This window comes from Pollachius pollachius (assembly GCF_949987615.1).
Source record: "Pollachius pollachius genome assembly, chromosome: 1".
NCBI classification, from domain to species: Eukaryota; Metazoa; Chordata; class Actinopteri; order Gadiformes; family Gadidae; genus Pollachius; species Pollachius pollachius.
In genome coordinates, this window is record NC_136934.1 from 46579974 (window position 1) to 46596152 (window position 16179).

General features: G+C 47.2%; 1 protein-coding gene across 1 annotated transcript in view; it reads left to right on the forward strand.

The window, feature by feature from the left end:
* LOC307072035 (eukaryotic translation initiation factor 3 subunit H) overlaps positions 1-14932 on the forward strand; it is a 50888-nt gene extending 35956 nt beyond the window's left edge. The window contains exons 5-8 of the mRNA XM_079731194.1: positions 1478-1627; positions 9121-9241; positions 14305-14437; positions 14613-14932. Of these exons, the coding sequence (XP_079587320.1) occupies positions 1478-1627; positions 9121-9241; positions 14305-14437; positions 14613-14710 (502 nt within the window). The 3' untranslated portion in view covers positions 14711-14932. The remainder of the gene's footprint in view (positions 1-1477; positions 1628-9120; positions 9242-14304; positions 14438-14612) is intronic.
* Positions 14933-16179: the final 1247 nt, after the last annotated feature.

Here is a 16179-nt window from a genome sequence, read left to right on the forward strand (position 1 = left end):
GCGACGCTAAGTGTGCCGCCGCCGCCCATTATGCGTACGAGTGATGCGCTCAGCCCCCCGGCATGGGCAGGCCTCCTCGTTTAGCCCGGCTAAACCCTTTGTGCGTCGCTCAAGAGTCGCTATATCTGCAGCGTGTCGTGGGCGGGGGTTTTGTCGGTATGCATGACCGGCATTGTGGTTTTTATTGTATGGATTTCTCTATACAGTACTTGACGTTAGACACTGACTCACTGCTGCTGTTCATGGCCCCCCCCCCCCCCCCCCCCCCCCCCCCCGTGCTGACTGTGACTACAATCCTGCCGCCCCCGTTTCCGTTCCTGTAAATGTGGCCATCAGCTTAATGGACTGTCGGTTTGCGAGTACGGACCGGCGTGCGCCATGACGACACTAGAAGTGGAACCAATCCGTTTCTGCAAAGCACCTCCTTAAACCCATCATATAAACTTCTTCCTTTCAGACACTGAACATTAATGCAATGAGTCTATCGATCTCGTACCGAGCGATTACAGCAGCAAAGGGCTTAAACAAGCGCTGGCTGGAAGCGTGTGTACTCAGTGTGCACAGATGGCAAAACGAAATGGCAGAAAATGCGCACAAACGAACCAGTCCATCAATGGTATTGAATTCATGCGCGACGTTGAACAAACTTTAAATTCCGCTATCAGTTGGTTAAGAGGCCAGTGCCAAAGCCCTGTGTCACATCTCTCCGGAGCTTTCTTCGTCAGCTCTTTACCTCATGCGTCTAAATAACCGACTCTTTGAAAAGGATTTATCCCCGTTTACCTACAAATCCACATTTAATAAATGTTGAACAATTAGAAACCCCGTTTCAATTCATTGTAATCTCAATAATTCTTACTCTGCTTGAACATTGTTGACTCACGCCATGTCTTGTCTATCTATGTCTTGTCTACGCCCCTGAGAAAAGACATAGATAAATCCTTTTTATTTCTCCATCTGGCCTAAACATACCATGTCCTATTGGGAAAAAAAAAATTAGTAGAACTTTAAAGTATCATGAAGAACGGACCCCCTCAGCTAAAACCCCTTAGGCCAGCTCCTGCTGCGGGTGCATCTCAAAACCACCTCTTCAAAACAAAAGTGAAGGGGAGTATAGAAATATATATTTGCAACCAGAGACCGCAGCAGCTCCGGGAGAAGTGAATTGAGTCTCTGGGAAACACTATCATTTCCCCAGAACTCATCATAGTGATTTTAATCTGACGCCTGGGGCATGACAAAGACCAGTCTCAGCTGTCGCTCTGACCAACCTCCAGTGGATCCAAATGGAAATGTTGAATTGTCTGCATCCCTTAATCATATCCATCTCTCCCCCTATTGAATCCCCAGTGACTTAAACCCAACGTAGTGTACCGTCTCTCTCCTGTGGCTCCATCACTCCTCCCTCATCTAATCCGTCTCTCCTCCTCCTCCTCCTCCTCCTCCTCCTCCTCCTCCTCCTCCTTCCTTCCCCCAGCCTGAAGAAGGCCAACATCGGATTCGAGCACATGTTCGAGGAGGTGCCCATCGTGATCAAGAACTCCCACCTCATCAGCGTGCTGATGTGGGAGCTGGAGGACAAGTCGACGACGGCAGACAAACACGAGCTGCTCAACCTCTCCAGCAGGTCAGACCCCACACCATCGTGATGTCAAAAGCCTCCCACTACATAGTGTGAGCTCTTGCCTGTGTATGCATGTGCATGTGTATCGTAATATGATTATACTTTCACCTCTATCTAATCAAAAAAAGTTTTGATCAAAGTCTAGAAATAACAATTGGGGAATCGTGGTTTAGGTCATTCTTTCATTTAATTAAACAATTAATGTTTTTTATTTTACGATGAATTGCTCAAATAGTGCATTTCTACTTAAGCCTTTGGTAGGCTTTGCTGAATAAAGGGTCAGCTTTTCCTTTCTCTTATTGGAAAATTGGTCCATAAATCCCAAGTTATACAACAGTTACTTTTAGAAAAGGTGGAAAACCGCCTCAAACACATTAAGACCATGTTTGCAACAATGTATTGCAAATGGTTTTATTTGTCTTCTGAAAGCGGCTTGAGCGTCCACACGGGTACGGTTTACCTCACCAGTATTGTGATACCAGAGCGGTAAACAACACCAATCTGGCATCCTAGGAGGTCTATTTAAAACACGTTGCCTGAAACCCCGTATCTTTCGCTCTTAAACGCAGGAATAACAACCACCAAAAATGCTCATTACCACTGGTGAATCTAGCCGGGAGAATCAATGCAATATCCGGGCGGAGAAAACACTGTCAAAAGATCATGCCTGATCTTAAAAAAATAAGATCAGGCAAAATACCAAAATAATACTTACAAAATACAAAACATTGCACTCCATCATTGTATAAAATATTCCAGAAGTTGAAGAATTAGGTATTGGGTGTTCGAAAAATATTTTAAATTGTCACACTGACTGTCAATCACAAATATGCAAACGGATAATCGAACAGAAGGGGAAGATGGATGTACATGTTCTTATCTAAATAACATCGACAACAGCATCGTGGTTAAATACTCACACCGCGGTCCACCCCCCCCTCCCCCTTTAGCCTCTTATCGCGAGTCCCCGGGGGAACACATCAGCAATAATTGAAAGCCATAAACTGCGAGAGACGGGCAACAGCTGTGAAGACGCCAGTCGCAAAGTTTCCACGGGAACAGGTGCGAAGAAATTAGCCGCCGCAGCCCGAGGTGCCAAAATGCACGTTGCTAATGTGCGAAAGCCGACCGCTGTGGGCGACGCTCTATCGCGCGGATCTTTAGAGCCACGTGTTGAGTGTATGCTCTCTCCGACGCCAAGTCAGCCAACCCAGCAGGCCTGCCGTTCTTCTTCCAGACGCTTTTGTCCAACGAGATCTTGCCCGGCACGCGCCAAACGAAGGAAGGGCCCGGTGGATTGTCACAAACCCACCGAGCTCACAAACACCGCCAGCATCCGCTGTGCCCCTGCGCTACGTTACCATCCGTCCTCCAGATGAATCACTCACCGCCTTGTTCTTGATGTTTTTTTGGATGCAGCCCAAATAGAGGCCTGTGCGCTCCCTGTAGATTTCCCTGCTTGACTGCCAGATGTCTGCGCAAGATGAAATTGTTTCCCCCAAAAGTTGTCAGATTGCATAGCTGCCGCCCAGGTCTCGTATTGGAAGGCCCAGTCTTCCTCTCCTCCTCCTCGTCTCAGGGAGAAGGCAGTAAATGGGTTTTATTTAATGTTTTTCCCTTTGTCTCATTTTCCAATCTGGGGCGTCGTTTGTCAACGTCACTCATCTCTCAGGCGGAGGAAATGCAGTTCCACTCCACAACGCCGGCTTGTTCTGACGATAGATGATGATGTTGATCAGGGTGATGGATAGCATGAATGGAAATTCATTTATTCAAGCCTTTTCCGTGGGTGTGTGTGTGTGTGTGTGTGTTGGGTTGTTCGTTTAACGCTTAACTGCATTTTCTTTAGGTTATAGAGATAAACTACCACATATCACTACTCTTTGGTGTTTTTTGGTAAATCACAATTGTAAGGAAGTGTTTGAATTTCCAAAACGACAGCACAACGTTTGCAACCCTGTCGGCAGCCTTCATATTGTAACTTTTTTATAGATGTATGTATGTACCTTATATCTTGGGCCCGCTTGGATCCAGTCCAGTGAAAGTGGTTAGTGGTCCACCCAAGTGCTTGTTTACAGTCTAGTACCAAGTGTAGAAGTGGAAGTGTGTTTTAAACGATTGGTGTTCGCACCTTTGCGTCAAAGCCTTGTTATCAGTGCACCTCAAAGTGAGGCAGGTATACAGCAGATCAATCACAGGCCCTGACCTTTCTGCTTTATCGTTACAAGTTGTGTTGGCTGTTGGTCACTCGTCATCAATTGGTCTTGGCTCTGCTCCTATCTGTAGCACAGTGCGTGGACTGCCTGTTATAGCTAGATATTCGTAGGTCCTAGCGTTCACTAAACTTGATTGAGAAAACGAAATTGCTTAAACTATAACCAAACACTATTAAACACTAATTAAATGTAAATGTATTGTGAAAAATGTGATTGTATTGTGACAGAAAACGTTTAATATACAAACATGGATTATCTATCCACTCATTTCTATCTCTAGGGACATGGTAGCTTAGTACATGTTGTTGGTGTCCCCTTTAAACTTTGACGCTGCGACATGAGTTGGCACATCCACACGAGCCACATGAGAGCCACTGGGCCATCAGGTGTTTAAGCTGGATATTCCTTAATATTTGTCAGTTTGTAACCTGGAGGGGACATGCAATACCTTTTAGCCAAACTGGAATTACAAGCACCTTGCGGGTTGCTTCTGTTTTTTAGAAGACTAATGTCAATTTGCGAGCACTTTGAGAGAATAATCTTAGGTGGACCTCCGCTCCCAAAAGCTTTGGCAGGAAAATGGAGCCCTAGTCTGCGGCCTTCAGGTCGTTTGTATCACTGACCAGAGCCTTTTGTTTTTTGTGCGATACTGCGAAAGAGAAAACCGTCTGTCATTGTCCCGAGGTATTGGTGATTTTTGAGGGGATCTCTCCAGTGGTACAAGCAGCAGGGTGAGCAGATGTTTGATGACCGAGCCCTGAACCGCAATGGATCACCACCATTTGTAAGGCTGCCTACCGTGTAAACAAGGACTCAAAGAATTGACTGGAGGTTGTTACAGTGGTGTGTCAGCACGCGTGTTAATAAATAAAAGATTGTCACTCTTCCAGTTCCTGTGAGTAAAATGGAGACGAGGCCCGATTTCACTAGGCAGAGGGTCGATAGTTTGAAGAGACGACGGGAAGGACGTATTCAGTGAAGACATGTTGCAGGCTCCAAAAGTCAATGCATTTACGTTTAGGGCATTTAGCAGACGCTTTTATCCAAAGCGACTGAAAATAAGAACATTTTTCATAAGAAAGAAACAACAATATATCGCTGTCGGTACAGTACGGATGTTCATAGACAGGAGTGCCGTGCCCTGACAAACGACATTCAATGATGTCAATGCAAACCTACAATCTGCCAATCTGCCTATTTCTCTTATATCTGAGAAACTGAACGGTGTCTTGTTTACAGTTGTTTATAGTTATACACCTTGAACTGCAGGTTCATGGAAATGTACCACATAACAGAAGAAAACAAGAGCACCGCAACAATCTGTCGGTCTCTGGCCTGTATTCAAAGGCCTGTATTCTACATAAACGCCTGTTTCAGAAAAATCGAAGGTGCTCCTCACCATCTCCTCTTGTAGCAGTGAAACGTACTCGGGACCATCTGCACCAAAACGACTTGAAAGCATATCAGCGGCTGTCTGCGATGCAGATCAATACCTGTTTGAGGCTTTCCACTGTTGTTGTCTGATAGGAAACCATCAGAGCAGTGGGAGGCACTGACCATGCCACCTTTTGCACTTTGATTTAAATCCACGATGACGGGCAGTTGATTTCTGATTCTGTATTGATTTCCAGAAGCTCAGTTACCTCTTTTAAATATCATTGCGCTGCGCTGCACAGCTTTTGCTTCAGCGGAGGCCAGAGGTTGCATTATTCAACATCCACCCATCCATCTCTTTTATGTACAAAAACAAACCAGTTTGAACCAGAACATCCGGTCATCACTGAGGCAAACGGCTTGCTGAGCAGCAGTCGACCAACGATGACGGCACACGATGCGAATCTCTGCCGAACGCTCGCTCTGTTTGTGGGGGCTTTTGGTCCTATACATTATGTAGTTGTTTGTCTGTTCATTCCAACTCTTGCTCCCGTTCCGCTTCTCCCTGTCGATGTCCATCTGCTCTTGATGGTTGTAGTCGTGTCCCTGGGTGGGCACTGCCCGTTGCGGTCCATCTCCCCCCCACTCCTCCTCACGGATGCTGTGTTCATGGTAGAGCCCGTGTTACCGAGTCGTTCCGGCTCCTGCTGGAGGTGTGAACCACTCACGTGACCGCTGTGGATCCACCTATGACCCTGAGTCGTTGCCGCAGCCCATGACATGTGGAGAGAGCGCACTCCGGAGCTCTTAAGGCTTTTAAACAGCGTTATTCAAAGCCTGGTAATTCATTTGCCAGCACTAATGTCACGTGAGAACATCCTTTTCGTCCCACTTTAGGGCCGGGGGGTCTACATTTACCTTTGCAACACAAATGTAATAAAGGCATCGCGCCCTCCTCAAAAGTGGTTCGTTTGATGGATTGTATTCAACAGTCCGGCGCCTTCTCTGCTGTTTTTTTGATAAGATGTCAGTGCCCATACATCACCTGGCTCTCATCTATCTATCCGTAAGGCCCTCTGTGGGAAACAATAGGAGATGCTAAAATCGGTGCGCCGCAATTCATCAAAGCAGTGTGGAAATCACTAAGTGGCGTGGTGCCATATTCACATCCCTGGCAAGAGGCAGCGTTTTTTTTGCATTCTGAGAATGTCGGGAAAGTACCTTGTGGGAAAAACGTTGTGTTTTGGATAATCGCAGCATGACTTCACCTGTAAACCTGCCGTCCATTTGAAATTGCTTCCCTGCGATTTCCGTGCTTGCTGAAATAAGCCTATTTGAAATCTACACTGTGCCCTCCATCATGGAAAATGGTTCTGCAAATGCAATTTTCATGCTCAAATAATTCACCTTATTTTTGCAATCCCACGCCAAAATGCCTACTTGGCAAAGCGCGTTGGCAACAGATGTTCCGACGGATTTAGTTGAGTTATAATTTTAGGACGCAATGTTTTCATTTGCATGGGTGAAACTATGCTCCCGGCCCCAGAATGCCCCCGTGCCACTGGACGGATGGGTCCCGGTGATTCATAATTGCCTCGCACCTGGGGCCAGAAAACATGGTGTGAACCGTGGGTGAGATCCATGGTTGTTTGTTCACTCCTGCACAACACCTTGCTGTGCATCGTCTATGGCTGGTTTGCAGCACTCAGTCCGAGATTCTGTGGTTTGCCGTAACCCCCTGGGGAGAGGCTGCAGAAACAAAGTGATAACCCAAGGTGATGAAGGTGTTTGGTGATTCAAAAAAGGGTTAAAGGTCACGGCGCTCGCTGCTCTTTGCGTTTCAGTTTGACACACTTTGGAGCTACTTTATTGTACATGCAGCGTATGCCTGAATGAATGAGCTCTTCTGAATGGGTTCAGAAGAGCTTGAGGTTGGAGTTGAGGTTTGAGGTTGGGGTTGAATGTGCAAAGCGCGATATTCACGTCAAAAAAACGTCAAAAAAAACGTCAAAAAAAACTACGGATAGTATTGCATGACGTATTTATGTTGCAAAATGATGACCCTGAAAATAAAGTAGCCCAATAAGGTAGCCCAGAAGGGATAAACTGTGCTAGAGGGGAGTTTTACATGTCTTTACATAATCGCTATCTTACTTGACGGCTGTGACCTAAAGTTTTACAGACTTAAGGACTCGATTACTTGACACTTGGCTACTCACTGCTGTCGTAGATGACATCATTTCGTTATAGCTATCACCCCCTTACAGGCCACTGTACCGTGTGTACAGCTAAATGCCTCCAAATCGAACACACTGCACCTTTTAAACACGATCTCCCTTCCCGTTTTCAACTCCGACCTATTCACTCCTATACAGTCCCTCCAGAAAAACGTGATTATGCGATCGCATAATTCAACGCATTATCAGCCAAAGTCTGCATATTCATGCGGGGGGCCGCAACTTTTTCAAATATGTCGTACTTTCACCGCATAAATTGCCGATTTCCGCACAAAATATGCGGGGCTTGCATGATTTCAGAATCCCCGCATTTTCGTTGCAAAAAAGTCACATATATCTTAGCAGAAAGTTGAAAAATGTTGCGTTTACTTCACACGAGCAGCCATTTCCCCCTCCTGCCATGGGAACGCTATGAAGTGACGTAATTAAGCGACGCGAACATCATCGAAAAGCTGCATTTTTCGCAAGCTCCCGCATTTTTTCCCAAGTTCCCGCAATTTTTGCAAGTTCCCGCATTTCATCGCATACAATTGCATAAATATGCCGCATATTTCATCGCATTTTTTAAGAAAACGTGCCGCATAATCACAAAAGAAAGCCGCATTTTTCTGGAGGGACTGCCTATAGTGTTCAACAGAAACAGAATATTTAGCAATAGTGCTGTTTTCCTCAACGTCTATTCAACATGGCTCTCAAATGGTCTTGAAGCCCACAAATAAAAAGTAAATCTGCTGAAGTATTAGTCATCGCTAGACAAAGGTTAAAAAATTTGGCACGGCTATGAACGAAATAAACAGGAAGGAGCTAAGAAGGAACTCAAAAGATTTGCGTCTAATTAACGGTCCGATGACTGGAGGTTTGAGAATGCAAAGGAAGGGAGCATTCACGGAGACGCGATGGAGTGCATATTTGTGTTCATTGTGAGAGGGTTTCATTAGTCAACGTGGAGAAGCTAACTGAAGCAAGAGTGATTTTGTGGAAGTCAAATAAAGGGAGGACGGAACGTTTCAACCGGCCGCTGGTCCACACATTAACCTATAGCAGAAGTTGTGGACAGCTAAAAAAAATTCCATCTGTGGCGTACATAGACATATTTATCACATTGTTGTATGTTGTCATATTTTTAATTTCTACTCCAGAAAATCCCTTAAGATATCAAAATAAAAAATGGTAGAAATATGGGATAGTTTCTGATACGGAATGAAAATGTTGATATTTGTATTGTTAGGATTCCCTGGAATACTATCCCGCTAAGAGGGAATGATTATTCTAGGACAAACCTTTCCTGTTCAATTCACAAATGAGTCCTCTTGAGGTGACGATATGCACAAGGTGTACATTACATGTTCAACACGTTACATGTGCATATATAATGCCAATTTGTGATTCTGTGCTGTGATGTACCATTGTGTGGCGATATTGTTTTACAAAAAAAAGCAAACATAAATAATAAAAACAAAACCTGCAGTCTGAAATGTCCGGCCACATAAGGAATGATGGAGGTCACCGAGAGACGACCTCCTTTCAATATTTTATCGTTCGCTCCGAGTGCATTTTGCCCCAACTAGGGCTTGCGATAAAGCTCAGTGGGGAGGATCAGGAATGACTCGTTAACACATGTTGACATGAAATTCTTTCCCCCCTCCCCTAACCCCCCTTATCCCCTTAGCAACCACCTGGAGAAGAGCCTGCAGCTGCTGATGGACCGAGTGGATGACATGAGCCAAGACATCGTCAAGTACAACACGTACAGCCGTAACCTGAGCAAGCAGCAGCAGCAGAAGCACCAGGTACACAAACACGCACACCATGCATACACCATGAGTGCCCTCAATTCACCCGGCAGTCTGCGTCCTCGCTGTCTTCCGTGACTCAAGCATGCCTTCTGTTGACTCAAGCATGCACATGTTCGCACTCGTGTAGCCACTGTTTTCAAACGTACGAGAGGTGAGAATGAGAGTGAACACGCGGTTAGTGAGTCAGTTTGTTTCCATTTCGGAACATATTTTGTCAGGGGCCCGGGTGGTTCACCGGGTAGAATGTGTACCAATAAGACCCACACCGCTCCTGACCGTAGCGACCGGGGTTCGATTCCTGCCCGTGGTCCTTTGCTGCGTGTCTTCCCCTCCATCTCCCATAACTTCCCGTCTTACTCGCTTCACAATAAAAAGGATAACAACTTTTTTAAAAAATCCCCAAAAATAATAATACATTTGTAGGCAACTGTCAGTTCAGATCGGCTGTAGCCCTGAAGAGCAATTGAACCGACCGAGGGTTTGTCTAACTCTCAAAAAGTTGATCATAATGAGAAATCGATGCTTGAAACTGTGACACATATTGTCCTGCACATCGACAAGTCTGCTGAAAAATAGGTTTTGAGTTTCTTGCCCTAAAGCGGGCGGATCCTAGTTGGTCCTTCATGCTTCTCTTCTGCTGACTCTGCAGTCCTCCCACCTCCCTTCCCTGACACAGTTCCACTACTTTGTGATTTATGATGCTTAATGCCCTTTCACTGCCATTACATTATGTTTGCCCTTGATTTGCCTGGTCAAATAGTCAGAGAATTAGGCAGTAAGTGCCTGACCACTAAGCCTGAATTTGCCTGCCTTTTACGCTGCCAAAAACAACATGACTTCCGGTTTGATAAAGTCAGCGAAGGTCAGAATAATCTAAATCCATCAGTGGCAGCCGCATGACGTGTGACACTCTCTGCAGAGCTGCCAGTTGAAGGAACTGTCCCCTAATGTAATCCAATTTCACCGTCCTGGTCTCGAATCCAAGAGTTTGACTCTGCTTACGCTGAACTTCTGGGGGTAACCTGCACTGGGGGATGGGAGAGAGTGCAAGAGGCAGAGGTTCCCTGTTTTCCGATGGATATATTCTTCTGAGGAAAAACTTATTTCAAAATAGTTTCAGAAGACCAGTTTGACAGATTATTCTACAGCGGCCCCTCTGCCTGTTTTAGTCACCAATCCACCTCTTGATCCGAGGTGAGATCTCAGCCAGATCACTTGTGTTGGGATTCCGCCAGTCATGTGGTTTTGAGGAGAGATCCGTACCATGTGACACGCGTCCGCAGAGCCCCGCCCCCAGCAACGTTATTGGTTGAAATGTTTGGAGTAAAATGATAACGTGATACCCAGTTCTCCCACCTCTTGAGTGTGTCTGCCTCCGGCTCAGTCCTAGAACAAGACCCAAGCCCAGGTCCCCTGGGGGGGGGTAGAAGCCCCGTATAGAGCCAAGACGGACTGATCATACGTCAGTGTTATTGGACTGAAGTCAGTTCTTTATTTTTTATGGCCCTTAATATTAGTTGGTCTCAAAGGGCATAACAAGCTGTGTACTTATGACACCCCCCCCCCCAACCCTAGCCCCTCTGAGGGCAAGCACTCAATTAGCAGGGACGAAATCTCCAGAGGGAACGCAGAGTCGGGGATCCCTCCTTCGCGGGATGGGATGAGAAAGAGTCCGACGGGCGTCTCCTTTTCGTCTGATGTTTAGTGTGTTTTTCATGGACAGTGGGGCACACGCTCTCCCGCCTCGAAGCAGTGTTGCAAAGTGATTATCAGTCACGACGGGGTCGCTTAATAACGGCGCGGGTTTGCATCGTCGGTAACTCGCTCACGTCGCTCTCCACTTGTTGTCCCGGCCTGGGGGACCCCGAGGTACAATCGGACGATGGATTTAATTTCTCGGGTTAGACGTCACCGAGGGACGAATATCTAAAGCAAGATTAATATAGATCCAATCCGTGATGATCACCCCTCAATGAGCGGTGGAGGTGTCGGGTCTCCACAGAACGGTCGTCTTGGCCCCGATAGTGGTGGGAAATTCGTTTTTCTTTAAGGGTTTTATTCAGTCTTTTATTAAGCGCTACGCAGCGGCGCGGTAGTGGGACGACGGGAGTCACGGTGGGAGCAGTGGTTCACCTGTTGTTGCTGCGCTGTGCCAGAGCCGTCTGCTACAGTGAGAGTGCTACACACAGGGGTAGGGCCTAATTGTGTTTCAGTATGTGTGTGTGTGTTACTTATGCTTTGCTTATGCTAGCGTCGTATGGTCTGCCCGGCTCGAGGGCCTGAGCGTCGTTTATCCTGTGGTGATGCAAGCACCTGTAATGACACGCACACACCACACAGCATGCGCACGCATAACCACACCTGCGCGTGCACACACACACACACAACCCCACACGCACGAACGTGCGCACACAGACACGCGCACAAACAAACAGGCCCCCACACACACACACAAACACAGGCCCCCAACACGCATACACACACGGGCCTCAACACACTCACCGCCCCCCCCCCCCAACACACACACACACACGCCCCCAAAAAATACACACAGTGCCGCACACATGCACAAGCACACTGCCCCCAACACACACACCCCCACAGCTGCCAGGAGAGCTGGCTACGAGGGCTAAACCTGTGGCTACGGGGGCTAAACCTGTGGCTACGAGGGCTAAACCTGTGGCTACGAGGGCTAAACCTGCCACCTGTGAGCACCAACTCATCAGCGAGAGGCGGGCGGTCCTAAAACAATATACCGTAACCTTGGTGCCCTGCGGCCGCCACCAGCAGCCCATCTCTCCCAGTTGGAATTACACCGGCGGAGGCATTAACATCGATCGCAGCGCACCACTCAATTGCAGCCAATTGCAACAGCGCTCACTCACACACGCGTCTCATCACACCTCGGGCATCTCCCCTGTTCCAGCGGCGGGCAGCTCTCTCCTTTTGTATTACCGCACACACGCAGGGTCCCCAGAGGGTGTGTGTGTGTGTGTGTGTGTGTGTGTGTGTGTGTGTGTGTGTGTGTAAACACAGCCAGACGCGAGGGAACAAGCCCTTTATTATAGGCTGCTGACTCTCGGCCTGCCTGGCGCAATCTTCTATTGACCTCATGTTTGCCGGGCAAATGGAAACTTGTTAATCATCGTAAACCACTCTATACGCTCATACACACACGCACGCACGCACGCACGCGTCACTCCATACCAGTGTCACTTGGGTGGGTGGGGGCTCTTCTGGGGCGGTTCATTTCCAGAACCGCCCCAGAAGAGGTAAAGAGCTGCTGCCCTGGCCTCTCTGTTGTCCAATGAGTCATTTGCAGCGAGGCTCTGAAAAGCTCCTTCCCCTTGATTTACACCACTGTGTTATGCTGGGAGAAGCAGCAGCAGCAGCCACATGCCAGCGCTGCGGTCGTTTCATCCGGGTTCAAAGTGTGGCCTACAAGCATGCGGAGAAAAACCGGTGGAATTCGCACGACATGTCGTCCCTCGCCCTCGCCTCGGGGAAAAAATGACTGAATAGGGCAGGGACATTAGCACAGCGAAGGTTTGTACCGGTTCATTCTGGGATTCTGTTGGGTAATTTCGCTGTCGTTCAGCGAGGTTGTGCCGCCCCACGTCTTCGGTGCTCAGCAATTTCAGTTCACTTTAAGTGACAGGAACTCCACAAATAGTTTGCTCCGTTTTCAATTGGGTGTGTGTGTGTGTGTGACTGTGTGTGTGTGTGTGTCTGACTGTGTGTGTGTGTGACTGTGTCTTTGCCTGTGTGCGTGTGTGTGTCCGTGTATTTGCCTGTGTGTGTGTGTCTTTGCCTGTGTGTGTCTTTTCCTGTTTGTCTGTGTATTTGCCTGTGTGTGTGTGTGTGTGTGTCTTTGCCTGTGTGTCCGTGTGTTTGCCTGTGTGTTTGCCTTTGGGTCTTTGCCTGTGTGTGTCTTTGCCTGTGTGTTTGTGTGAGTGCTTGCGTGTCTCTGTATGTCAATGTGCGTGTGTCTTTGCCTGTATGTGTCCGTCCGCCCCCCATCCCCCACTGTGGTGCATTGTGGGCCGTGAGGTGTGAGCTCTGCGCTGCTCCTCCAGTTGTGTTCTCTTCCCCCCCGTCAGCCTGCCCTCCATCTTGGACAAATTAACAAGGCTCTTAGGATCCCCGGGGACTGGAGCCGCGCTGATTTACCGGCTGTCAGCCCCTCCACAAATCACTCCATGCTGTCATTACATGCAACTCCTCAATCTCTCCCTCCCTCTCTCTCGCTCTGGTGCTCGCTCGCCCGCTGTAAGACCATTGTTTACCAGCTCCTTGTCTACCATCGTGCTCCTTCTGCCAACTCCATGTGCTCTCGCTCCCTCTGCTTCACTCCATCCTTACCCCACTTTATTTATTTTTCCCTTTTTTTTTTTAAGTTCCAGCAATCTCTCTCTGGCTCTCTCTTTCGTTCTCTGGCTCTGTCTCTCGTTCTCTGGCTCTGTCTCTCGTTCTCTGGCTCTGTCTCTCGTTCTCTGGCTCTCTCTCTCGTTCTCTGGCTCTCTCCCTCGCGCTCTCTCACTCTCTCTCGTTCTCTTTCCTTCTCTCTGACTCTGTCGTTCTCTCTCTCTCGTTCTCTCTCTCGTTCTCGTTCTCTCTCTCTCTCTCTCTCTCTCTATCTCTATCCCTCTCTCGTTATCCCTCTCTTGCGGTCTGTCTTTCTTTCCCTCTTGTTCTCTTCCTTCCTTCTACTGCAACGACTCCATCCTCCTCCTCCTTACCTTCATCTCTCAATCTACTCCCCTGTCGTTCTCTCATCACCACCTCCCATGTTATTCCCTTACATCTGTGTGTGGCTCCGTATACGTCCATGCCTCGACTATATCTCCACATGTTCCCGTACGTGACTTTGAAATGCATTTCATATTTTTCTAGGCCTACCAGCTACCTAGCGCCGCCGTGCACTAACAATTCCCCTGTTGGCATCGACCTGGTTTTCCACTGAGCATTTGATGAACAAAGCCCTTGAAGAACATGTGTAGCGAGACGTATGGAGGTGCGTGTTTAGTGACCTGTTCTCCTCATCCCCCCCCCCCCAGTACGTCCAGAGGAGGCAGCAGGAGAACGCCCAGAGGCAGACCAGAGGGGAGGCCGCGCTGGCAGAGGAGGACATCACCAAGCTGTTCAAGCCCCCCCAGCCCCCCCCACGCATGGACACGCTCCTCATCGCAGGTGCGCTCACGCACACGTGCAAAACATCCCTCCTCCCCCCCCCGTCCTAAAGTTCTTAATATTTGAAATATGTTTGTCATGTCTTCATTTCAGTCTTGACAACACAAAGCATCCGCATCCTCCTTTCACTGCTAATAAGTGTGTGTGTGTCCGTGTGTCCTCCCTCCCTCAACAGGTCAAATTAACAACTACTGCCAGAACGTGAAGGAGTTCACCTCCCAGAACCTGGGCAAGCTGTTCATGGCAGAGGCTCTGCAAGGCCACAACAGCTAGAGGGCAGAAGGAGACGAGAGAGAGAGAGCATCGCCCGCCATGCAGGAGAGAGAGAGAGACCAGCGAGTGGGGAGGCATGACTTGTGCGTCATCAGACAAGAAGAATTAATAGATTTTCTCTTTTACACAATTTGTTGTTACTTTGCAGTGTATTTATTCATAACGTTCACAGGCGTTGTTGAATTATTTTCATTGGATATTGAAATAAAGAATTGTCTGGCATCTCTTAATATTGAGTGATTCTTTGCGTTGTGTTCTTGCTTATTACTTGTAGAGTGAACGGCTTTCATTTCATAATGACACAATTATATTAAGATGTGTAGTTTATTCTTTATTCAATGAAGGCATTCGTTTCTTTAGAATTACAAAGATCGACTGGCAATCGACTGTTTGCAGATTAAACTGACATTACTGTCATCGTCCTCAGTGAACTAATGCATCACTAAAGCAGGAGCTATTAATTCACACACATTCATGTGTTGCCTTGTGCTTGATTACATAGGAGATATAAATCGTGTCATCTCAATTACACTGTAGGCTTTTGCATCTGTTGTTATGCAATTACATCTTAAGATAGATACTTATTAAAGAAATGAGTTCAGGTTTACTTTTTTAAGGCTAGTTGACTTGGTTAAAGCAGCTTCCAGTAGTGCTTGAAAGAAAAGTTATTTACATGTTTCTTTTTTACAGAAGACAAATGACGCCACGGCTGAAATAGTGTCAAATATTTGCGGCGATCAATCGGGCGAGAGTGTTGGGTCTTCCAATTACATTAACCCTGTATCAACTAAGCAATGCAGTCCATAACATCCAGTCGTTCAGCTTAAGCCACGCACAGATCCCCTTCGCAGTCAACTGTTGAGAAACCGGCCAGCGAAGGCTCTGTCACTTCATCTGCAAAAATAGATTGATGGATGTGACACGTAAATATCAGGGTGGAAAAATAATCTCCCTTTCAACATTGGTGGGAACACGTTACCCGGGTTGCGTATGTATGGTCATGCCTTGTTTATGAGGGTTGAATGAAGTGCTATTGGGCTTCTCCGCCTTTGTCTCACAGCTGATTGGTCGAGCAGCTCAATAAAACAAAGCTGGGAAAAGTCACCGCTTCAATTTTAAAGACGGTCTGACACGGAGGTTTACCAAATTCTCACTTTGACATTCAAATGAATGAAAAACGCTTTTCATCCTCTGAAAACGTGGAGAGCTAGAAGGACAGTGGGGGTCTCATTGTCATTCAATCTGCTTTGATAGGAAGGTTGTCTTTTCTCAGCTGCGTTTCCCTGCCTAGATACAAATATCAACTTGCATCCCCACATCTCATCTTTTCCAATAAATGTTTGGCGAGAAACAAGTATTTCATAAATAACAACAGGTTGAGCGTTTCGAAAGAAATGGAGGATAAACATCGACCCATCCCTAATGTCCTTTCTGGAGCCAAACTCAAAGATCAGGGTTTCACCGATCAA